General features: G+C 62.9%; 1 protein-coding gene across 3 annotated transcripts in view; it reads left to right on the forward strand.

The window, feature by feature from the left end:
- The window catches only part of AGRN (agrin), a gene marked incomplete at its 5' end in the record, with an annotated part of 73,244 nt that overhangs the window by 45,610 nt on the left and 4,324 nt on the right, over positions 1 to 23,310 (forward strand). For all 3 annotated transcript variants that reach the window (XM_082776865.1, XM_082776866.1, XM_082776867.1), the window contains 28 exons: positions 507 to 731; positions 843 to 1,049; positions 4,714 to 4,935; positions 6,104 to 6,298; positions 6,859 to 7,059; positions 8,311 to 8,456; positions 8,590 to 8,695; positions 8,901 to 9,014; positions 10,275 to 10,439; positions 10,977 to 11,120; positions 11,319 to 11,443; positions 11,719 to 11,824; positions 12,004 to 12,390; positions 12,479 to 12,613; positions 13,722 to 13,849; positions 14,699 to 14,813; positions 15,106 to 15,225; positions 15,460 to 15,804; positions 16,466 to 16,658; positions 17,158 to 17,373; positions 17,671 to 17,900; positions 18,351 to 18,485; positions 18,611 to 18,707; positions 18,972 to 19,136; positions 19,261 to 19,372; positions 20,908 to 21,024; positions 21,205 to 21,394; positions 21,824 to 21,911. In XM_082776865.1, the coding sequence (XP_082632991.1) occupies positions 507 to 731; positions 843 to 1,049; positions 4,714 to 4,935; positions 6,104 to 6,298; positions 6,859 to 7,059; positions 8,311 to 8,456; positions 8,590 to 8,695; positions 8,901 to 9,014; positions 10,275 to 10,439; positions 10,977 to 11,120; positions 11,319 to 11,443; positions 11,719 to 11,824; positions 12,004 to 12,390; positions 12,479 to 12,613; positions 13,722 to 13,849; positions 14,699 to 14,813; positions 15,106 to 15,225; positions 15,460 to 15,804; positions 16,466 to 16,658; positions 17,158 to 17,373; positions 17,671 to 17,900; positions 18,351 to 18,485; positions 18,611 to 18,707; positions 18,972 to 19,136; positions 19,261 to 19,372; positions 20,908 to 21,024; positions 21,205 to 21,394; positions 21,824 to 21,911 (4,729 nt within the window). The remainder of the gene's footprint in view (positions 1 to 506; positions 732 to 842; positions 1,050 to 4,713; positions 4,936 to 6,103; positions 6,299 to 6,858; positions 7,060 to 8,310; positions 8,457 to 8,589; positions 8,696 to 8,900; positions 9,015 to 10,274; positions 10,440 to 10,976; positions 11,121 to 11,318; positions 11,444 to 11,718; positions 11,825 to 12,003; positions 12,391 to 12,478; positions 12,614 to 13,721; positions 13,850 to 14,698; positions 14,814 to 15,105; positions 15,226 to 15,459; positions 15,805 to 16,465; positions 16,659 to 17,157; positions 17,374 to 17,670; positions 17,901 to 18,350; positions 18,486 to 18,610; positions 18,708 to 18,971; positions 19,137 to 19,260; positions 19,373 to 20,907; positions 21,025 to 21,204; positions 21,395 to 21,823; positions 21,912 to 23,310) is intronic.

Consider the following 23,310-nt stretch of genomic DNA (forward strand, 5'->3'; position numbering starts at 1 on the left):
GAGATCACCAGGAAACGTGCCAGGCCCCGTTTGTCCCCGGGGGAAGGCGTGGAAGTGTTTTTGGGCAGGCTGCAGAGCTGAAATCAATTGCTCAGCCCCACGTAGGGCGACGGGGTGCAAGTGGGAGGCGCAACGGGGCTGGTGGCACCCTGGGTGCTCCCGGTTTCTGGGGTAAGAGGGGAGGCTCGGAGCATCACGGCTCCTTTCAGCTCCTCAGGGATTAAATTCAGGGATTTCATAGAACAGGATTAAAATGTTGGAAACGCTCAAAAATTAAACAGCTCATCCCCTCCGTGGTCACCTCGGGTAGGGTGCGTGTCCCCAGTGAGCGGCTCTGAGCGACACGAGCCCCCCCAGATGGGGATCTTGGGGGGGAGACCGGCACCCTGAACCCCAAGGTGGACACCCAGGGGTGCGTGGGGGCTGGGGGGGCTTTTTGGAAGCACCTCCTTGGGCAGGATTCGAGCGTGCCTGACCTCCTCCTCCTCCTCCTCCTCTCCGTGCAGATCCCTGCAAGGGCATCCTCAACGACATGAACCGCGTGTGCCGGGTGAACCCCCGCACCCGGAGAGCCGAGCTGCTCCCCCGCCCCGAAAACTGCCCCCCGAAACGGGAGCCGGTGTGCGGGGACGACGGGGTGACGTACGACAACGAGTGCGTGATGGGGCGCTCGGGGGCCCTGCGGGGGCTGGAGATCCAGAAGGTGCGATCGGGGCAGTGCCAGCAGCAGGGTGAGTAACCCCAACCCCTTGGGGGGGGGGACGGGAACACTCACCCTCCATCCACCTCCCTGCGCTCCCCATCCTCGAGGCGAGCCCGGCAGCCGAATTCCCTCCCCGCAGACAAATGCAAGGAGGAGTGCAAGTTCAACGGGGTCTGCCTGAACCGCCGCGGCGCCGCGCGCTGCTCCTGCGAGCGCCTCTCCTGCCACGGCGCCTACCGGCCCCTCTGCGCCCGCGACGGCCGCACCTACGGCAACGAGTGCGAGCGCCAGAAAGCCGAGTGCCAGCAGAAAGCTGCCGTCCCCGTCAAGCACAGCGGACCCTGTGGTAAGCACCGGTGCCGCCGGGCCGCCCGCCCGCACCTCTCGTTCCCGTCCCGGCAACCCCGTCCCGGGGTCGGTGCCGGGGCGCAGCAGGTAAGTGGTGTGGCTGGGTGCCCACCTCGGTTTTAGGGCCGGCCGGCCACCCCCCGTTAGCGGCTCCTCGTGGTTTTTTTTTTTTTTTGCCTTCCAGCAGCCCGGTGTCCCATGTGTGTGTGTGTTTTTTCTGTGTTCCTCCTCGCTCTCATCTCTCTCTCCGCTCTGCTCGCTGGGATCCGCCAGCTCCTCTCATCCACCGCCTCCACCCCCCACGTCCCCATCGCCGTGTGGGTCCCCCCGCAGCCCACCCCGCTCATTCCTCGCCCCCAGGGTAGTGCCAGACCCCGAGCTCCTGCCATGCTTCCCCTCCATGCCCACCTCTCTCGGCTCCAGGTCCTCTCCCGCAGGATCCAGCCCCAGCGCTCCCGCTCTCCGGAGGTCTCAGCGTGGCTTTGTCACATCTCCACGAGCAGCTTTTGACCTTCCCAATGGAAACAGATCTTATAGGAGGGGGTTTCAGGGCCCTAGGACGTTGGGAACGTCCGATTTTTTTTATTTATTTATTTTTTTTTTTTAAGATTTTTGCATGGAAAAAAATGAAGAAGATCGAGCAGCGAGCTTGGTTTGCATGAGGTCGAAGGGCCGGTGGTTTCAGCCTGGCTTTGATTTCGCCGGAGGTTCAGGACGTCGTCCTAAGCTGATGTTCTTTAAGGGATCAGGGCTTCAAACCCTCCTGAAGCACTTGGAAAGGCCGCCCGGCGTTTTTTTGGGTCTGTTCTGCTGGCTTTGCGCTCCCGCGCTCCGTTTTAATCCTGCCAGGCCCAGCTGCTGGAAAATTGCTTGTCAGGCTCCCAAAATCCCACTCAGCGTAACGATGACTGTTATTTTGAATCGCCCGTTTTAGCATCTTTCTGGCTTTTGGATGCTTCTGAGTCAGGTCCCCTGGTTCTTTGCACGGGGAGGGCAGCCAGGGCGCTTTTCTGCCTCCCTTGTCCCTGCTGTGGGAGGAGGATGGGGACAAAGCAAGATGTGAGGTGCCCGTGGCCAGCGTTGGAGGGGCTGCCGTGTTCAGCTGGGCTTGGAAGGCACCCCAGATTTTGGGGGAATTGCTGGGAGTTGCCCTGCTCCCCGGCTGGCATCCTGGACACGATCTTCATGGAGCGAGGCCAGCAGGCAGTGGGAGCAGACACGGAGATGCCCCAGCCCAGGTGTCCACAGCTCCTTTTTATTTTTTATTATTTTGGAGGATGCAGGGGGCACCCGGGGGCTGCGTTGGAACCTCTCCCACCTCCCCACCTCTTAAGCCCAGCCGTGGCCTTTTCCAGCAGCAAAGGCAAAGAGGCAAAGCCAAGCACAACAGCCCAGCCCCTCTTTTGGATCCTTCCCTGCTCTCACCCCGTGTCGGGGCAGCTGAGGAAGGAGGGCTGGGGCTGAGGCCGGTGCGGACAGGAGGCGGAGGGAAGGTTTTCTGGAGTTGCATCTGTCTTTTCCTCCCTGCCTCTCTTTTTGCTCTCTTTCCCCTCCGCTCTCTCTCTTTCCTCTTTCGTCTGTGTCTTGTGTTTTACAGCGCTGCCTGTGCGGAGGAAGGAGTTGTGTCCTCGCAGCACCCTTCTGCTCCCTACCCGGACATCTCTGCTAGGAGGTCGGCTTTCTCCCCTTCTCCGTAGCCAGTGGCAGCCCTGGCCTCTCCCCGCCGCTCCCTCCCTCGCCAGTTTTGCTAAAGAGCCCCTGGGACGGAGAGGTCCCCCCGGTTTCGCCCCCATCCCCTTACCCCGCACCGCGACGGAGACACCCAGCGGGGGCTCGGCTGCTGCTGGCTGTGCCTTGACCCTTAGGGGTTAATGAGAGTGGGTTTTTCAAGACCCCCCCCCTCCTCTGCAAGCCCCGCTCTGGCCGATCCATCACCCTGGACTGCTCCCGGTTGATTTTCCCTCTCCTTTTTCCCCCCTTTTCCCTCCTGCTCCTTCCTGCGCTCGTCCCCTTGCTCCCCGCGGCGATTTGCGCTCGCTGGGGTGGCCCCCCCAGCACCCAGCGAAGCCCCTTTTTGGCAGCACCGAGGAGCTGGCTGCGCTCACGTGGGGTTCTCCCCCAGGAAAACCCCGTTACGGCCCCATAAAGCTGGTGGTGGAGCCCTTTGGGTGTGATGCCAGGGGCTGTGCGCAGCCTCGGAGCCTCTTCCCTTTCGCCAGCCCCAGGCTTGCAGGAGAGCTCGGGGTCCCCAGCTCCAGGGGCTTGGTTAGCTCCTCGTTGCATCCACCCGTGCCAAAACCAGGGCCAAAACCCCACTGACTTCTGCGGGCACCCAGGGGAGCTTCACAGGCTGATTTTGGGCTGTGAAGGAGCCTCCGGTGCCACCTCTCGGGGGGGGTTTCTGCTTAGGGAGGGCACCAAATGTCAGGGCTGCGTTGTGCCCCAGCCCTGGCACCTCTCCATGCTCCCATTTGCTCCCTCCCCAGGACAAAAACCCCACATTTTGGGCTCTTTCTCCATACAAGCACGCTGCCCCGTGGGTGTTTGGGGGATGTGCTGATGGTACGGGTGCTTGGTTTTGGTTTCCAGGGGCCCACAAGCAGGGGGTGTGAGCAGCGTCTTAGGGCGAGAGAGGTTCCTGGTGCTCGGGAACTGCTTGTAAACCCTTCAGCCTCAGGGAAATTGAGGACGGGTGGGAAGGCAGGGTCCAGGCAGTGACCCCGTGCCCGAATCATCCTCCTTTGCTCTAAGCTCTGACTTGGCAGGGACTTCCCAAAGAGAAAAAAAAAAAAAAAATCAAGATCCCAAATTCAGCCTGACCGGTGCCCCCGTTCCAGGCTGGTTTCTTGCACGCAGCCAAGCTCCAGAGGGCTCAAACCGCGGTCATGCCCTGCACCTGCACCCCCTTGTGCCCAGCAGGGGAGGCAAACCAGCACCCCCAGGCCGTGCTGGCAGCTGGGGGGGCTCTGCCTGGCCCCCCGCCCCCTGCCTGCCCCGCTGCTCCTCGCCACGGGGGCCGCGCCGCGCCTGCGCCTGCATCCATCTCACCCCTGTCTGTCCCCACATCCTTCCTCTCGCTGTGTCCTCGTTCAGTCCACGTCCTTTCCTCCCCCCCCCGTGTCCTCAGGGATTTTCTCTTGGGTCCCCAGGCAGCGCCAGCTCAGCCCTGGTGCCGTCTCCAAACCTCTCCGGCTGCGCGGAGCGAGGGGGTGCTGGCTGCTGCCGAAGGGGAGCCTGCAGCCTGTGCTGCCCCCCCCAACCCCAGAACAATGCCTGCCGATGCCAGGGAGACCCCAATATCTTTGGGGGGGGGCTCAGGAAGCCATAAAAAATCTGCAGGGATGATCAGAGCCTGGCTGCCCCCTCGAGGGACGCGGGATGGAGGAGAGCAGCCGGGCACGCAGGGGGAAAACCTCGTGCCTGCTTCCCACCCCAACCTCCACCGAGCATGGGGGGGACGCTCAGCAGGGCACGTGGGGAGGGAACGGGAGGAACGGGGGCTGCTGTGAGGCCAGGAGCTCTGCGTGATTGCCCAGGCTTTTTTGGGGAGGCAGGGGGGGTGCTGGAGATGCTGGCATGCCTCGCCGTGCACCGTGCCCGGGGGTGCCCGGCACGCAGCGGGCTGATCCCCGCTCCCCATCTCTCCTCTCTCCCCTCTGCAGACCTGGGCACCCCCAGCCCCTGCGTGAGCGTGGAGTGCACTTTCGGGGCCACGTGCGTGGTGAAGAACCGGGAGCCCGTGTGCGAGTGCCAGCAGGTGTGCCAGGGCCGCTACGACCCCGTCTGCGGCAGCGACAACCGCACCTACGGCAACCCCTGCGAGCTCGACTCCATGGCCTGCGTCCTCAGGAGGGAGATCAGGGTGAAGCACAAGGGGCCCTGCGGTAAGGAGGTGCCCCCAGCGGGGCCGCCCGGGTGCCTTTGTGCTGTGGGTGCACGGGGAAAGGAGGGGAGGGTGGCATCGGCGCGTGTCCTCGCCCCCGGAGGGTGCTGCCGGGTGGTTTGGGATGCAGCGAGCTCACCCGGAGGGTGCAGGATCCGTCCTGTTTCGTAGCAAGAGCTCTGGTGTGCAGCCGAGCCCCGCGTGCAGCTCTTCCATCTGCCAGCTCTCCGCTCGTGCCAGCGCAGCTTTGCCAGGCAGAAAAGTGTTTGCCCACGGGCAGAGCGCTCAGCCCCTCGCGCAGGGTGCCAGGGTGCGCACGCAGGGCTGGGCTCCTGCACTTTTTTGTCAAAATGCTGCTGTTTTGCCCTCAATCTGCAGGGTGGGTGTTGGGAGCCCTGTCTTTGTGCCTGCCAGCTCGGCGTGGCACAGCCCCGTGGCCCTGCCGAAACCGGCCTCGGTGCCTTCAAGGCGTTTCCCCTTCCTGCTGGGTGAAAGGAAAATGAGGAAAAAAAACAATCTGCAGGATCTTGGACCTGCACGCAGGGAGCCAGTGGTGGATTTTGGAGCCCAGCCTGGTCCCGGGCTGGGGCTGTTCCCTTCCCTGTATGAAACCAGCCTCTGGATCTCCCCCCGTGGCTGCAGCAGGCGGCGGTGTCACCTTCGTGTCACATCCCCAGGAGCGCGGCCACCCCAGGGTGCTGGGCAGGGAGGCAGCGGTGCCCCTGGGGAGCACCCACACCCTGTTTTGGGAAGCAAATTGGCTTCGGGGCTTGCAATAAAAACCTCTCACCGTGCTGGCTTCTCGTGTTCAAGTCCTGCCTCCCCTGTCCCCAGGAGCCTGCGCCCCGCACCCCTCAGCCACCGCTAATTTATCAACCTGCTAATTGCGCTCGGCCCCGCGCCCTCTCATTTAGCTGTAACAACTCCCAGCACCGGGGACATTTCATCACGATTTCTCCTGGCCCTGACAGCTTTTTCCAGCAGTTCTCCTCCCTCTGCCTCCCCCAGCCTCACCTCCTGGCCCAGCGAGGACCCGCGCGGGCGAGGGGGCTGCGGTGGGGATTTTATTCCAGCGCAGAGCTTGGTTAGAGAGCGATGCCCTCCCCGCTGCTCTAACCTGCTTTTCTTTTTCTTTTTCTTTTATTTTTTTATGCTCCTCGCCCCTGCAGACCGCTGTGGCAAGTGCCAGTTCGGGGCCATCTGCGAGGCGGAGACGGGGAGGTGCGTGTGCCCCACCGAGTGCGTGCCCTCCTCGCAGCCCGTCTGCGGCACGGACGGCAACACCTACGGCAGCGAGTGCGAGCTCCACGTCCGGGCGTGCACGCAGCAGAAGAACATCTTGGTGGCTGCCCAAGGCGACTGCAGTGAGTCTGGCAAGGTCCCCTTCGTCCCTCTTCTCGCTCCTTTCGGTGGCGTTTTGGGGAGAGGATGGGCAGCCCCCCCCTCCCCCCCCTTCCCCCCTTCCCTGCCTACTCAGGGTGCCCGGGCATGGCCACCCGAGGTTCCCCGGGTGTTTGTGGCACCGTGGGAGGCACCAGAGACACCCCGGGTTGGGGACGGGGGTGGCTTTGTGCTTTGGCTGAGCCGAGCGAGGAAATCGGGCTGAAAACACGTTATTATGGGACACCAAAATGGGAAGCACCGAGGGGCTGTTTGGTGGCACAGATTCCGGCAGCTCCCCCTCCCCTCCGTCCCTGGGGGTTAATTCCTCTCTGCCTGCCTGTTCCCTCCCTCCTCACGAGCTGCCTGTGCTAATTCCTTAACGAATTTAAAGCCTCGGAGCCCCCATCCCACCCGCCCAGCCTGGCGCTGCGGGGGCTGGAGCGCGCAGCCCCTCTCCAAATCCCGGAGAGGTGCCTGACGGAGCCCGACCTCCCCCAGCAGGGCCTTAAAATGGGATTCCTCGCCCCCCCTGTCCCCACAGAATCCTGCGGCAGCACCGTCTGCTCCTTCGGCAGCACGTGCGTGGGGGGCCAGTGCGTCTGCCCCCGCTGCGAGGGGCAGCCCCCGGGCCAAGTGTGCGGCACCGACGGGCTCACCTACGGCAACCGCTGCGAGCTGCGGGCGGCCGCCTGCCAGCGCCAGCAGAGCATCGAGGTGGCCAGGATGGGGCCCTGCGAGGACGGTAGGTCGCTGCCCTGCCCCCGGAGACGTGTGGCCGCTTTCATTTCCTGCTCCCCAGGGTTTATTTTGGGGGAGCGGTGGTGTTTCGGGTGGCGGGGTGCTGGCTCTCCGCGCGCGTTCCGTGTCCGGACCCTCTCGTGGGGTGCTTGAGGTCACCCTGCGATGCTCATCGTCCCCCTTCGGGGGGGGATTTGTGCTCCCTGATGGTCCCAAATCCATTTCTCCGCTGGGATCATCCCAGCTGGGTTTGGGCAGCTGGGGAAAACCCACCCCCAGGCTGCTTTTTCCGAGTCCTTCCCCCCAAAAAAAGCCGGGCAGAGCTGGGGAGGAGATCGGCTGTGGCATCCCCCGTTGCTAGCCACGATCCCACTCCTTCAACCCCATCCTTTCCCCATCTCCGGGTGCTTTGGGAAAAGCACATCAGCACCCCCTGGAAGGAAGCCTCCAGCCCTTTGACTCGCTTTGCTGCTGCCCAGGACCCCCCGAGCCCCCCGTTGGGGGTGTTAACAGTGGCTGAGAGCTTCAACCTCTCCAAATCCTGGCTGCTGGGACGTGCCAGCCCGGCCAGCTGAGCTTCCCCAGCTCGTTGCACCAGAAAAAAAAAATAAAATCCTCAGAGCACGGCAGGGCTTGGGGAGACGGCGAGGCAGAGCACGGTGTTTGATCACGGCCCTCCTTCGGGAGCTGCAGGTTGATGTCCCCCTGGGAGAAGATCTTAAATAATTCCCTGTGTAATGCCAGCTCCCAGCCTTTGATCGCTCAATAAAAAGGGGCAGGTTTTCCTTTTTTTTTTTCTTTTTCGCTTCACTTTTTTTTTTTTCCCTTCTCTCTTTTTTTTTTTTTTTTTATATTTTTTTTCCTTTTAATTAAAGAAGCCTTTGAAATCAGCAACATCTCTATTCTTGCTGCCGGAGCTCTGAGCATCTTACGAAGAGGCAGCCGGGCCGGGGACAGGGTTTTTATGTTGTTTGCCTGCCTGCCGAGCCAGGAATTTGTGCCTGGCTGGCCGTCGGAGCCAGCCCAGACCCCATCCATCCCTCTGCCCTGCGTGTTTGCGGTGGCGGCAGCACTCTCCCTGCTGAGCTGAGGGGACGAGATGATCTCCAAAGGCTCCTTCCAAACTAAACTCCTCCATAACTCCATGCCTTTGAGGTTAAACCTGCTGTGATGGGTTTGGAGGGGGCGTCTTTTCCCCTCCAGCCCTGCCCCGGTGGCCAGGATCCCTTCTCACCCCAAATTTCTTCTGCTCCAGAGTGCGGCTCGGGGGGTTCGGGCTCTGGAGACGGGAGCGAGTGCGAGCAGGAGCGGTGCCGGCAGTACGGGGGCTGGTGGGACGAGGACGCGGAGGACGAGCGCTGCGTCTGCGACTTCACCTGCCTGGCGGTGCCGCGCAGCCCGGTGAGCACGCCGGGCATTTTTTGGGGCTCTCTCTCCAACCCGGATTCCTCTCTCCACGTGCATCCCGGGGCTTGAGAGGGGATCCTATGGCTGGGGGACCTGCCCTGAGCAGCTCCCCGCGCTGTCCCGCCAGGTCTGTGGCTCTGACGGCGTGACCTACGCCAACGAGTGCGAGCTGAAGAAGACGCGGTGCGAAAAGCGCCAGGACCTCTACGTCACCAGCCAAGGAGCCTGCCGCGGTGAGACCCCGCGGCGGTGCCCCCGTGGCCCTGTTTTGTGCCCCGTCCTTCCCCTGGCCAAAGCCAGGACCTCGTTTTGTCACCCCTTCCCCAGCATCCCCGCGAGGACCCCGTGGTTTTGCAGGGGTGCTGCTGGCTGCTCGATGCACTGCGCTGCCTGGGGGCAGCCAAAATAACCCGCGTGCCTCTCTGCTTTCCTCCGCAGCCCTGGCCACCACCCCGCCGCCCCTCCTGGTGGTGCACTGCAGCCAAACCATCTACGGGTGCTGCCCGGACAACACCACCTTGGCGCTCGGCGTGGGCGCAGCGGGGTGCCCAAGTAAGTGACGCTCATTTTTAGGGGGCACAGGGGGCCCTTGAGGGTGACTGGAAGGCAGGGAGGGGATCCCTGGGGTCCCATCGCAGGGGAAATGAAGAGAGGTTGGTCCTCCCCATTCCTGAGCTAGCGAGGGATTTCCAAAGGCTCAAAAAGCCTCCGTTTGTCCTCAGTTTCATGGGCAGCGTGTGCGCACGGAGGTGTGCGCGCTCCCTTCGCCATCTCCTAGCGGTGATCTTCCATCTAAGCCCCCTGCAGTTCAGGGAGGTTGCTGAGGATTTGCCTGGTGCTGAGCCTGTCCTGGACGCAGCAGAAGGTGCCCCTGGGGCCAGGCCGTGCCCTTTTTTGTGCCTTCATCCCATTGCTGGAAGCTGGGGCAGGACAAACGATGCCGGGCTCTGCCTGAGCTGGGGCAGCGCCCTCGGGTTCCCTCGCGGCCCTTCACCCCGGGACCCGTGACTGCTTGGTGACACCGTGCAGGGAGCTGAGCCGGGCAAACGTTTCATTAATATTTATTAAATAATTACGGGGCTTGAGCAGAAGGCCCGTTTTGAGAGGCATTAGCGAGCTGTTAACAGCTGAGGCTGCGCCTGCCTGTCAGGGATCCCCATCGCCCCGCGGAGACGTGAGTCGAGCTGTGCCTGGGCTGTAGCTGCCCGACGAGGCTGCAGTGCTGCTTGATGTGCCAGATCATTTAAAAAGCAGCAGCGTTCGGCCGCTGCCTCTTCCTGGGGCCAAGAGGGGCCAGCCCAGACAGCGGGAGCAGGTCGGGGAGGAGACGGAGCGTCTCGCCTTCAGCATCGCCCTGGTGGCTCCTGGTGATGCTCCCGTGCGCCCCTGGCCACGCTGTCCCCTGCCCTTCCAGCCATGGGGACAGCTTCCCACCTCTTTTTCCACCCATACGGGATCCCACCGGTTTCTGTCCCACCTGTGCTGCTCTCCAGCTCTGTCCCACGTCCCCTTTTCCACCCCTCCCTGGGGATTCAGGGGGCGCCTCTCCGTCCGTCTTCGGATCGCTTCCCTCCGCCGAGTTCCCAATCAATGAATTAATAATAAACCCCTAAGAGCTTCCTCCCCCTTTGATGTCGATGTGAAAGGAGCTGTAGATGAGAGCAAAGCCAGTGGGGCCCTCCCTGGAGGTCCTGCCCTTTGCAGCTGGAGCAGGAGGAGGCTTTCAGCAGCACGGGTGGCTCCGTGCTCCCCGCGGCGGCTCCCATCCTCCTCGGCAAGGATTTATCCTCACGGCCTCCCTTTTGCTCGCAGGCACCTGCCAGTGCAACCCCTACGGCTCCTACGGGGGGGCCTGCGACCCCGCCACGGGGCAGTGCTCCTGCAAACCGGGCGTGGGGGGCCTCAAGTGCGACCGCTGCGAGCCCGGCTTCTGGAATTTCCGCGGCATCGTCACCGACAGCAAGAGCGGCTGCACGCGTGAGTGCCGGCACCCCTCGCCCTGGGTCTCCTGCTGTTGGCAAGGCTCTGGGCACTCTGGGGCCATCGTGCCATTTAAAACCGGGAACCCTCGTGCTGGCGACAGCTGTTTCTGTAAAGAAACTCTCAGCAGGGAATGTGGTTTTGCCCGTTTCTCGCTGGAATCGCGGGGAGCCGGGTGATGGACACGGTGCCGCTGTAGGGTAGGGATGCTCGGTGCTCCAGGCAAGCTCCTGGCTTCCTCCCCGGCCCCAGGAGCACCAGCACGGCAGGATTGAGTAGCTGGAGATGGATGCCAGAAAGCAAAAGCTAGAAACATGCAGGCAGCTTTGTACCTGCGCTGCTGACAAGGCTCCCCGAGCGTACACCTCGTTTGCTCGTACCTGGAGCCTTTAAATCCAATTCTTTGGGAGGGTGAGCACAGGGTCACAGCCGGCATCGTGGTTCTCCCCGCATCCTTCTCCTCGTTTTTTTTGGAGGACTGACTGCTGCCAGCCCCCCAGCAGAACCTTTTTTCTTTTTCCCCTCCCTGCCCAGCCTGTAACTGCGACCCGGTGGGCTCGGTGCGCGACGACTGCGAGCAGATGACGGGGCTGTGCTCCTGCAAGACGGGAATCACCGGCATGAAGTGCAACCAGTGCCCCAACGGCAGCAAGCTGGGCATGACCGGCTGCGAGAAAGGTGCGGGAGCCACGGCCCAGGGGGACACGTGGGGACAGAGGTGCTGGGGACATGTGGGGACAGAGGTGCTGCTCTGCCGAGTCCCTGGGAGGGGAGAGGGGATTGGATCCAGCATCGCCTCTTGGCTTTGATCATCGGTTTGTTTTAAGGTTGGCACAGGCTTTTTATCCCCTTTTCCTCCTTCTCTCCCTCCCCCAGACCCATCGGCCCCCAAATCCTGCGAGGAGATGAGCTGCGAGTTCGGCGCCTCCTGCGTGGAGGTGAACGGCTTTGCGCACTGCGAGTGCCCGTCCCCGCTCTGCTCCGAGGCCAACATGACCAAGGTTGGGGGCATCGCCGAGGGGCTGGGGGCGCAGGGATGCATGGCTGGGTTGGTGCTGCCGGCCCTGGGACTTCGAGGTCTCCCCCTGCCCAGCAGGAGCAGGCAGCCTCCTCGCTGCGTGGTTTGGGGACGTGCCACACACGTGGGTGTCCCCGGCAAAGGGCATCGGTGGCACCTCTGAGCTGCTCTCCAGGGAATTTGGGGGCAGGTTTAATTTTGCCCAGGGGTTTAGCAGAGAGCAGACGCAGCTCACGCCTTGCCCCGTCGCCCTGCTAGGTGTGTGGCTCCGATGGTGTCACCTACGGGGACCAGTGCCAGCTGCAGACCATCGCGTGCCGGCAGGGGCAGCTCATCACGGTGAAGCACACGGGGCAGTGCCACGGTGAGTCCCTGCTGTCCCCAGCGCCAGGACAGGGCCACCTCCGTGCCCCGAGGCTGCTCCCAGCCTCGGGGCTACCTCCTCCTGCCCTGCCCCTGCTTTGCACCGTGCACCCCGGCGTCACGGGTAGCTTTTCCCAAACCTGCCCTTTCCTCAGCTCGTTTTCTCGCTGCTCCTCGCAGAGTCCATCACCCACACGAGCCACTCGGCGCCTCCCACGCCGCTGCCCACCCTCCCCTTGGACAAACTCATCCTTCCTCCGCCGCTGCAGCTGAGCACCCGGGCTCCAGAGCCCACCGAGCTGGCCAGCAGCCCCCCGCTGACGGAAGAAGCCAAGCCCACCCCAAGAGCTCACCCTACAACCAGGCGCGTCACCACGACCAGGCCGGCCACCACCCCCTGGATGACCCACGGGGTGGCCAAGACCACCGTCCGCCCTCTGGCCACTTCTCCGGTGGTCCTGGCCACCACCCAGCCTGCCTACGTGGAATCGGGCAGCGCCGAGGGCAGCGGGGACCAGGAGATGGGCACCAGCGGTGACCAAGAGGCCAGCGGGGCCGGCTCTGCCGGTGAGCGGCCACTTTGGCTCTCAGGAGCTCGGCATCCTCGTGGTCTGACGGATTTGGGGTCCTTAAGGTTCTCCTTCGTGCCCTGCAGGGGAAGAGGAGGCGGAAGAAAGCCAGGTAGCCCCCACGCCGGCCATCGAGAGGGCAACGTGCTACAACACCCCGCTCGGCTGCTGCTCCGACGGCAAGACGGCCGCCGCCGACGCAGAGGGCAGCAACTGTCCGGGTGAGTCGGTCCTTGTGGGGCTTTTGAGTCGGGCTGAGCTCTTCCAGGTCCCGAGCTGGTGCCGGCGGGGTTGTCCCCGTGGACGTGCCGGAGCCGTGGTGGCCAGCGGGCGTTGTGTCCCCCGCCACGGTCCCCTTCGGCCAGCCACGTGTGCGCTGCTCGGTGGTTTTCTTCGTTTAGCCGACCTCTTTCTCCCTCGAATATCTCAGCCTTCAAACTTCCACCACTTTTTTTTTTAATTATTATTATTTTTTTAGCGCATTCCTGGCGCGCAGGGGGATGAGGGAATCGGTCGGATTCCCTTTTACCTGGTGGAGCTGGGCTTAGCAGGAGCAGCCCAGTGCCAGGGCAGGAGGGAGAGCCGCTGGGGTGCTGGTGACTGGTGCTGGCCTCACAGTGCCCATGGCAAGGAGACACAGAGACCTGTGCTCATCCACAGTAAATGTGTGCCCACATTTGCCCAAAAAAATGCTGCATTGGGGCATTTTCCCAGGCGTCTCCTCTTGGAGCTCCTCCTTGGGCACCCCCTTTTCCTTTGGACCCCGCGCAAGGAGCTCCGAAACTCTTCACCCACTTTACCCCCAGCAGGGATCTCCTTGAGGCGGCTCCTCCAGGAAGGCACCCACACCTCGGGGAGGTTTTTGGGGGATCTCCAGGCTCCCCGCAGCCCGCTGGCGGGGTCTCCCCGCGCCTCTCCCGGCCCAGTTTGGCCCCGCCGTGCCCCGCGGTTGCATGCGCGCGTCCGATCCCGCCGCGTTGCCCTGTGTGCTGCTCTGGCTAACGTCTTTCTCTTGTTACTCAGCCGGTGCAGGGGGGCTGCTGCTCTCTCCGGGCCGGAGCTCAGAGGAAACCGTATGGTAAAAGCTGCCATCTCCAGCCTGGTCTTTGCCATCCGCTCCAGCACCCTCTGATACTAATCCTCCATGGCGCTCTCCCAGACCCATCCAGACTAACCCCGACACTGGCACTACCCGCGCACTGCCATCCCCCTAAATCCCCCCCCCCCCCAGGGACTCGAAACGCTCCTCGCGGCTCTCAGCCCCACGCCCGCCCCCTCCCCGCCAGCCCACTGAAAAAGCTTTGTCTTTTCTGCCCTCCCTCCCCTCAGCTACCAAAGTCTTCCAAGGAGTGCTCATCTTGGAGGAGGTGGAAGGCCAGGAGCTCTTCTACACCCCCGAGATGGCTGACCCCAAGTCGGAGCTCTTCGGGGAGACGGCCAGGAGCATCGAGAGCGCGGTGAGTCCTGGCCACGGGGGCAGGAGGCTGCCGAAGGGCCTTTCTGGGCTTGGCAAGAGGGAAAAAAAAAAAAAAAAAAAAAAAAAAAGGAGCCTGCAATTTGGGGCAGCCACCCCACAAAGGTGGGGGCCGGGCGCTGCGCCCTGGGTGCGCCAGCATCACCCCCGGGTCCCCCGCTTCTCCTCTCCATGCTCAGCGACTTCGCCCTTGCTTTCCATCACCCGAGAGCACAAAAACCTCTTTGCTCTCAGAGGAGCACCGCCCCACGTTCTTCTGGTTTTATTTTTTTAGATGAATTTAGCCTGTGGAGGCTGGGGGCGAGCACGGCTCCTCTCCGGGGTGGGCGCTTAAGAGTGTAAGGAGCTGGGACACAGCCCGCTTGTGCCCAGCAGGTACCCTCGGTGAATTTTATTCCTAGCCTACGTGCATTCGAGGCTCTTCCCCGTGCCGTGTCGGTGGGTCGCGTCCTTCACCACGTGCTGGGGCCGAGCTGCTCCTTTTTCAGCTTGATCTCGGTGGTGGGGCTGCCCAACAAGAGGTTCTGCCTAACGCCCTGGATTTTCCCAAAGCTTCTGTAACTCCAAGAAAGCCTGCAGGCAACACCACGTCCCACGGACCTTTGCCCTTCTGGTTCAGCTGCACAGCTTGGGATTTAAAAAAAAAAAATCCAGTTTTCTACCTTTATAGAGCCAGCCCCCTGCATCTCCAGCGCCTGGAGCAAGGGGCTCGGAGCCCTGTGTGTGTCTGGGCACACCAAAGAAGCCCTGGGTGGGGTAACAGCATCACAAGGAACCCAAGCCCGTGCCCACTGCTCAGTCTGTCTCTCCTCCCTCCCCTCCCCTCTGGCAGCTGGATGAGCTGTTCCGCAGCTCCGACATCAAGAAGGATTTCAAGAGCATCCGCGTGCGGGACCTGGGGCAGAGCAGCGCTGTCCGTGTCATCGTGGAGTCCCACTTTGACCCAGGTAAGACCCTTCCCGGCGGTGATTCCCCATCAGCCTGGGACGGGGCATCGCTCCCAAGGATGCTGCCAGCCTCCGAAACCAGCACGAGCACCAAAAAGCCCCGTAAAAATGAGCCAGGGGCGTGCCAGGTGTCCCCCAAAACCAAGAGGTGCTGGGAGGGGCTGTGCCTGGAAGGCTGGAAGCATTTTTTTGGGGACAAGGAATGGTTCAGGCACATCACGGAGAGGGCACAAAGGGAAATGCTCGCATCCTCACGCTCATCCTCCTCTTTTCTCCTCCTGGCTGGGAGCAGCCACGTCCTACACGGCGGCGGACGTCCAGGCGGCCCTGCTGAAGCAGATCCGAGCTTCCAAGAAGAAAACCATCCTGGTGAAGAGGCCCCAGCAGGAGCACGTCAAATTCATGGATTTCGGTGAGCCCGCGGGTTGGGCACAGCGGGGACACCCCCGGGGCAGAGCCCAGCCTCTCTGCGGGGTCTGTAGGGCAGAGGATGGGGGCTCCCCTCCTTTTGGCACACACCACAACCAGCAGAGCCTCCAAGCAGCCTCCCCTCTCCCTCCTCACCCCAACCCCAACCTCCTTTCCCCCTCTCTCCGGAGCATTTTGCAAAAACCCCGACCCCTCCCTGCTCTTCGCTGCCTTGCAGACTGGATCCCCAGGCTCTTCACCACCACCGTCACCACCACCACGGCCACCACCATGGCCCCGGCCACCACCCGCAGGTACACCACGGCCTCGGCGGCCACCACGGCCCAGGGTTTGCGCCAGGACGCCGCGGTTCGAGCCAGCACCAAGCCGCCCGGCCCCCTGAGCACCCGGAGACCCAGCTCCACGCTCCCCGCCGCCCCTCGCCGCAAGCCCCCCGGCACCAAGAAGCCCCCGCGCCCCTGCGACTCCCACCCCTGCCTGCACGGGGGCACCTGCGAGGACGACGGGCAGGATTTCACCTGCAGCTGCCCGGCGGGCAAAGGGGGGGCCGTCTGCGAGAAACGTAGGTGAAAAGTAGGAGAAACGGGCAACAGGAGCTTTTATTTTTCCGGCAGAGCAGCCCTGCGGGTGTCGGCAGCGGGTGCGTGGCCGTGGGGTGGGGAGGGTGTGAAGCGGGGACAGCAAGGTGCCCCCTAAAAAAGCAGGGAAGGGATTCTCCTCGGGGTTTTTGTTGCAAAGTTTGGGCTCGTAGGATGCAGAGAGGATCCAGCTGGGAAAGCGCAGCCCGTTTTCTGGCACGGTCTCCCCAGGAAACTTTTGGGGCTGGTGCAGGGAGGCTGCTGCAGCCCGCGCCGGCTGCTTGGGCACGGAGAGATGTGGGGCACCCCCAAACCCAACCCGTAAGCAGTGCCGGTGACCCAAAGCAGGCTGTGTGAGCCGTAAGAGGCGAGGTTTTAAGGGGAGAAGGTGCCAGGAGCAATTTCTCTCTGGCTGTGCCACCCCAGCGCCCTGAGCACGGGGATGCTGAGCTCCGTGCCGGTCTTGTTAATTTGAATATTAAAAATTGAATATTTTGGAGGCAGCCCCATGGGATCCCTAAAGCCTGGGAGCGATCTTTTTAGGGCTTGCCATCACGAGAGGTGTTGGGGGCCACCGGTCCCGCTGTCTGGGAGGCTTCATCCCCTCTCCATCCTCATTTCCATCCTCTGCTTCACCCCCGGCAGCGATCCGGTACTTCATCCCCAGCTTCGGGGGCAAGTCCTACCTGGCCTTCAAGACGATGAAGGCGTACCACACCGTGCGCATCGCCGTCGAGTTCAGGGCCGTGGAGCTCAGCGGGCTGCTGCTCTACAACGGGCAGAGCCACGGCAAGGATTTCATCTCCCTCGCTCTGGTCGGAGGCTTCGTGGAGCTCCGGTGCGTGCCCTCGTTCCCCGTCCCCGTGGCACAGGCTGCCAGGTTGAGGGAGGGGAGCATTCAGTGGTTAAGAGGATGAATGTTTTCTTTATTTTTCCTGGTGTGTTGGGAAAATTGAAGGGGATTCTGGCGCTTTTCAAGAGGATTAACTTGCTTGTTTCGGTTTGAACGCTGAAAAGCTGAGAGGCGTGGGAGGGTGGCTTCTGGGCAAGCGAGAGCTCTTTTTTTGGCACCCTTCTGGCACCAGGAGAAGAAATTCAGGGGAAAAATAAAAAAAAAATAAAAAAAAAAAAGGGGGGGGGGGAGAAAAAAAACAGGAATCCGAGCTGAAATTACATTTCCAGTTCCCAAAAGGCACGGATTCCAGGCGAGGTGAGGTGGAGGGAAGAGCTTTGGAGCCCCCAAAACCCAGGCAGGATTTTGGCAGACTTTTGGGGAGGAGGCTGGGTGCTCCCAACGCCTCCGGGCTGCGGCCATGAGCTTTCCCCATCCCCTCCAGGTTTAACACCGGCTCCGGCACCGGGGTGGTGAGCAGCAAGGTGCGCGTGGAGCCCGGCAAGTGGCACCAGCTGGTGGTGAACCGCAACCGGCGCAGCGGCGTGCTGGCCGTGGACGGCGAGCCCCACGTCGGCGGGGAGAGCCCCCCGGGCACCGACGGCCTCAACCTCGACACCGACCTCTTCATCGGGGGAGCGCCCGAGGATCAGATGGCTGCGTGAGCAGGGGGATGGCTGCGGGGTGTGGGGGATCCCCGGGGAGCATCGTGGAGGGGTGGAGTATCCGTGGTGGGGTGCGGCATCGCTAATGGGGTACAGCACCCCTGGTGTGGGGTGCAGCATCCCTATTAGGGCGCAGCATCCCTCATAGCCTGCAGCATCCCTAACGGGGATCAGCGCCCTCCAAGAGGGTTTTTTTCCGCTGATTCCCCTGAAAGCATCACCCGAGCGCGTGTGGGGTCCCCCCTGTTTTTCCCAAAAGCCCCAACCCACCGTGTGCCCTCTGTCCCCCTCAGGGTGGCGGAGCGCACGGCGGCCACGGGGGGCTTGAAGGGTTGCATCCGCCTCCTGGATGTGAACAACCAGCTCTATGACCTGCGGGAGAAGGGCAGCGACGTGCTGTATGGCAGCGGGGTGGGCGAGTGCGGCAACGACCCCTGCCACCCCAACCCCTGCCACCACGGCGGCATCTGCCACGTCAAGGAGGCCGAGATGTTCCACTGCGAGTGTCTGCACGCCTACACGGGTACACGGGGACGGGGGGGAGGTTGCTGGGGGGTCCTGAGGGGTCGCAGAGGTTTTGGGGTCACGGGGAGGAGGAGGGTGCGGCGAAGTCTTGGCAGTGATTCTCAGATTTGTAGGATAAAGTCGTGTCCAACGAAGGTGGAATCGGTTTTGGGCACAGAGCTATCCAGACGTGGATGAGATAAGGGTCAGGATCTGTCCCCAAAAATCCCCCATGGTATTTTAGGGCAGCTCAGTGCACTTTGGCAAGGGCCGTACACCTCCCCCTTTTGTGGGGTCAACCGCAGGGGGGCTTCTGGGGCCGTGTGAACCCAACCTGGGATGGGACAAAAAGATTCTCAGGGCCCCCAGGAGCCCTCCCGTCGTGCGCCCACCCCAAAATTTGGGGTGTCTCTGCCCGTCTGGTGCCCGCCGGCCGTTGGGGGTGCCGACGTGACCCCTGGTGCCGCAGGTCCCACGTGTGCCGACGAGAGGAACCCGTGCGAGCCGACGCCGTGCCACGTCTCCGCCACCTGCCTGGTGCTGCCCGAGGGGGGATTCATGTGCGCCTGCCCCATGGGGCGCGAAGGGGACTTCTGCGAGCGAGGTGAGCCAGGGACGGCGGGGCTGGGGCTCTGATTTCCCCATCCCCACGTGGCCGGGAGCCTGCGCTCGTTGGTTGGGGCTGCTCGGCCTCCTCTTCCTCACCGTTTTCCCTGCTTTTTTGCCCAGTGATTGAGCAGGACCTCAGCATGCCCTTCCTCCCGGAGTTCAACGGCTTCTCCTACCTGGAGCTGAGCGGGCTGCAGAGCTTCGTTCCCGACCTGCAGTAAGTGCTCGGCCACGCGGCACCGGCGCTGAAACCAGCGGGGTTTTGCCCGCAGGACCCCAAATCTCACCAGAAGGGCTGTGCCCGAGGCGTGGGGGGCTGGAGGAGCCGGCACTGCTGGCTGCCATCCTGAAGGTGGCAGAGGCACCTCCTCTGTGCCAGGTCCTTCCACGGGCTCGGACGGGTGGCAGAGGGCTCTGGGGTGGAGGAAAGAAGCGTGTGGGTGGCTGGTTTGGAGGGTTTCCCTCATCCTTCTGCCCCCAGGGACAAAATGTCCATGGAAGTGGTGTTCCTGGCCAAGAGCCCCAGCGGCATGATCTTCTACAACGGGCAGAAGACCGATGGCAAGGGGGACTTTGTGTCCCTGGCCTTACACGACGGCTACCTGGAGTACAGATACGACCTGGGCAAAGGGGCGGCCGTGCTCAGGTAACGGGGGCTGGGGGCAGGGAAAGGGCCAGGGGGGGCTTCCCGTGGCCAGCACTGGCCCCAGGGGCTGTGCCCATCCCAGCAGGGCTCTCACCCACTTTTTCTCCGCCCTTCTCCCCGCCAGGAGCAAGGAGCCAGTTCCCCTCAACACCTGGATCAGCGTTTTGTTGGAGAGGAACGGGCGCAAGGGGGTGATGAGGATCAACAACGGCGAGCGGGTGATGGGAGAGTCACCGGTACGTCCACAGGGCAGGGGGAGACGATCAGAGCTCTCAGAGCCATGGGCTTTTATCCCCGGAGGTGTGAAAAGGGTTGGAGGAGTGCGTGGAGGGGGATTTGGGGACCTGGGAGAGGAGGATGCTGCGGGACAGCAGCCCTGCGCCCTCCCAGCGCCTCGTCCCTCCTTGTCCCTCCTCCACGCAGAGCTTTGCAGGGGACGTGGCCACCCTGTGGCTCTTGGAGCCCCTTTTCACGACTCTCTGGGCCCTTTTCCATGATGCTCAGCCCGTTTTTGTGACTCTCAGAGCCCCTTTTTGCACAACTCTCGGAGCCCTTTGCGCGCACGCAGGAAGAAGCCACCCAGCAGCTAAAACCCGACCGCTCTCCTGCTGCCGAATCCCTCCTTCCCCGCTCTGTTCCCCAACCAGCAGCTCGCCTCCTGCCTCTCACCATGCCCTGTCCCCTCCCTGCTCCTCTCCGTGCCCAAGCCATGGCCCTGGGGACGCCAACCCTGGCCACCCGCTGCCCCCGTGCCTCGTGCCCCCTGCCGGCGGCAGCCCTGCACGTTACGTTACCCACTGACCTCCCGTTTCTCTCTCTTTCTCTTTCTCTCCCTCTGATTTGTATTTTTCCCTCCCCTGCTGTCTGGATCCCAGAAATCCCGTAAGGTACAGATAAGTATCACCTGCCACCTCCATCCCATCTGCCATCGGCACGTCGCTCTCTTTCTGTTTTCCATCCAGACCTCTACCCCTTGCTCCCTTCCCCTCGCCCCAAGCATTTTTAGGACCCCCGTAGCTTAGCGACACCCGTTCCCTCTCCCTCCATCCATCTCCAGCCAGTCGTCGCATTTCCTTGTCGTTATTTCGGAAGCATCTCAATTAATCCAGTCATGTTCCTGTTAACTCCACGAAGCATTAGCTAGAGACTCACGTCACCGCATCCCCGCACCCTTCCGGGGGGCACAGGAGGGGACGCGGCTCCTGCTGTGGGGCCGCAGGCTCTCTGTCCCCAAATCTGGGGATCTCCTTCTCCAAATCTGGGGATCTCTGTCCCCAGACCTGAGGATCTCTGTCCCCAAATCCCAGCCGGATCCCTTTGCTATGAGTTTGGGTTCCAGCAGCTGCCCCGGTGAGACAGGAGCAATATTTCGTCTCCTGTCACACAAATCCTGAGCCCTCCAAGCCCGAGAGCGTTGGAGCATCATCTCCCCAAATTAAATTCGCAGGAAAATCCTTCCCTGGCTCTCCTGCTGCCAGGCGAGACCTCGCAGCTGGAGGTTTTTCGGAGCTCCTCAGCCCCTTTCAGCCTCCCCTGGTGCCAAATGCGCAGCGCTCGCCTTCTCCCCGTGGTCCTTGGTGGCCTTTTGGTGGCCAGTGGCTACCGGTGGCCAACTGGGACGGGGCAGGGGCTGCCCCCTGAGAGCCCAGGGGCTTTGGAGATGGCTTCGGTGCCCCGGCTTGATGTGCCTGGGGATGCACCCTGGAGGGAGGAGGCTGGTGCCGTAGCGAGGCCTCACGTCTCCTCTTGTCTCGCCGTGTCTCCTCGCCAGGTGCCCCACACCTTCCTGAACCTGAAGGAGCCGTTCTACGTGGGGGGAGCCCCCGATTTCAGCAAGCTGGCCCGAGCAGCCGCCATCTCCTCGGGCTTCAGCGGAGCCGTGCAGAGGGTAAGGCCCCGCCGGGCAGCTTGGGGAGGGCGGCTGGGTTCCGGGGGTGCCGTCCCGTCCGCACGGGGGATTCGCCGGTCCCGGGGGGCACAACGGGCTGGGAACGGCAGGAGGAGGGGCAGGGACGTGCCGTGGGGGTCGCGGGGGCGAGGGCTGACCCTGTGCTTCCCCCTTTGGCAGATCTCCGTCAAGGGGGTGCCCGTGCTGAAGGAGCCCAACATCCGCAGCGCCATGGAGATCTCCCCCTTCCGAGCCCACCCCTGCACCCAGAAGCCCAACCCTTGCCAAAACGGGGGCACCTGCAGCCCCCGGCTGGAGAGCTACGAGTGTGCCTGCCAGAGGGGCTTCTCCGGGGCTCACTGCGAGAAAGGTGAGGCTGGAGGGGCTGGGACCCCCTCCCCACGACCCCAAAGCTCCAGCGTGGCCCTAGGGGGTGCTGGCAGCACGGTGCCAACCCCAGCTCCTGCTCCGTGCGCAGAGATTGGTGTTAGGCAGGAGTTGATGGCTCCTGGCCTCAGGGACCCTTTTCCCTTCCCTCCCCAAGCCGTGCCCACCACCAAGCCACCAGCTTCCTCCCCGATTTCAGCCAGCAAGCCACCAAAGCTGCGGGTTTCAGGTCGGCTGGCTGCAAAAACAGGATCCTGCTCCCAGCTCACCAGCCCTAAAACCCCAGTAAAACCTCTCCAGGGGCTGGCTCAGTGCTGGCATGTCCCCGGGCATGGCAGATGGGGATAAAGGGAGGTTTTCCTGGCCTGGCCACGCTCTGTTCCATGGCAGCTCCCCGTTTTTCCCCCTCCAGTGATCATCGAGAAGGCAGCTGGAGACGCCGAGGCCATCGCGTTTGACGGCAGGACGTACATGGAGTACCACAACGCCGTGACCAGGAGGTAACGCTGAGCCCAGCCACGGCCAGGAGGAGGAATCAGGGTTTGGGCAGGAGCAACCACGGGGCTGAAGGATGCCCGAAAAGCAGCGCCCAAATTCGGGGCGAGCCAAACCAGGGCTGGGTTCCCCTCAAGTTCCAGCCAGTAAAAAGCTGCCCCGATGGCAGCGCAGCGCCTGGCCAACGTCGGGGCTGGGTGCTCCCCCTCTTTTTGGGGGGCACGCTTTGGTTTGGGGTGGGACGAGGCTGGACATGGTGATTCCCAGCCCCACGGTGCTGAGCAGGGAGGGTGCTGCGCTCCCTCCCTCGCCCCCTGCGCCCCTCCCCGCTCCCCAAGGACAGCGTCTGCGTCCCGTCTGTCGCTCTGTCTGTCTGTCTGTCTGTCTGTCTCTTCTCAGTGTCCCTATTTTTCATTTCCAAGCCACCTGACAAATGAGATCCCTGCGTAAGTACAGCCCGCGCCCCCTCCCCAGACCAACCCCACCAGCACCCTGACCCCAGCCCATCCATTGGGCAGGCAGGGGGGCACCCGCCGGGGGCTGCTGTGGGTGGGATCCCCGCTTCGGGGCAAGGATCTCACAGCTCTGCTGGCTCTCAGGGGGCTGTGGGAGCTGTGTGAGTCCCCTTTGCTGCGGGGAGATGTTGTCCCAGCTGCAATTCAGCCTTCAGATGGGTGAGGATGGAGGAGGGAAGGTCCCGGGGGGAACCTCTCCCATCAGCAGCAAAGCGTTGGAGAGGGAAGCGAGCGGGGCTAGGCCTGCCTTGGCTTCCCAGCATGAGTTTTGATCATTATGGGTATTCTATATTATCATAAAATGGATGCATCCAGCCTGGCCGTGCTGGGAAAACCTTCCCGAGCCTGGATGTGTGCTCCAGGTGATGTGCAGCACAGCACGGGGGGCGGCAGGAGGGCTCGGGCAGGCAGACGGGGGCTTAGAGGGGCGGCACCGAGGAGCCACGAGCCTGCAGCCCAGCAGAAAGCTGCTGCCTTTGCATCCTGCCCCCGTGGGGAAGGTCGCCCTTCCCAGCTGCTCCCCACCTGAGCCAGCCTGTGCCCGTTTCGGCCGTGCATGCCTCGTCCTGCAAAGGGAGCTCAGAGCTTCTCCGCGGGTCCCTCAGCCGGGATTTTGGCAGCTGGGGCCCTGAAGGGCTCCTTGGGCTGCCCATAAAAAGCTATCCCATCTCCCTGGGGCCAGCCAGCGGGAGTGCCTGGGGCAGGATTAAGGCTCCAGTTGCTTCCCGGGGCGCTGCCGGCCGCGACATGCCCGTACATTTTGTCTCCAACACCCATTTTTATCCCCACGGATGGCTGGAGCTGGCTGCGGCGCGGGAGCCCCAAACGCCCGCAGGCAGTGCCAGCAGCGCAGCTGTGGCTCTGGGTTTCCCCTTCTCCACGCACTGAC

The sequence above is a fragment of the Aythya marila genome (assembly GCF_965140915.1).
Source record: "Aythya marila genome assembly, chromosome: 21".
Lineage (NCBI taxonomy): Eukaryota > Metazoa > Chordata > Aves > Anseriformes > Anatidae > Aythya > Aythya marila.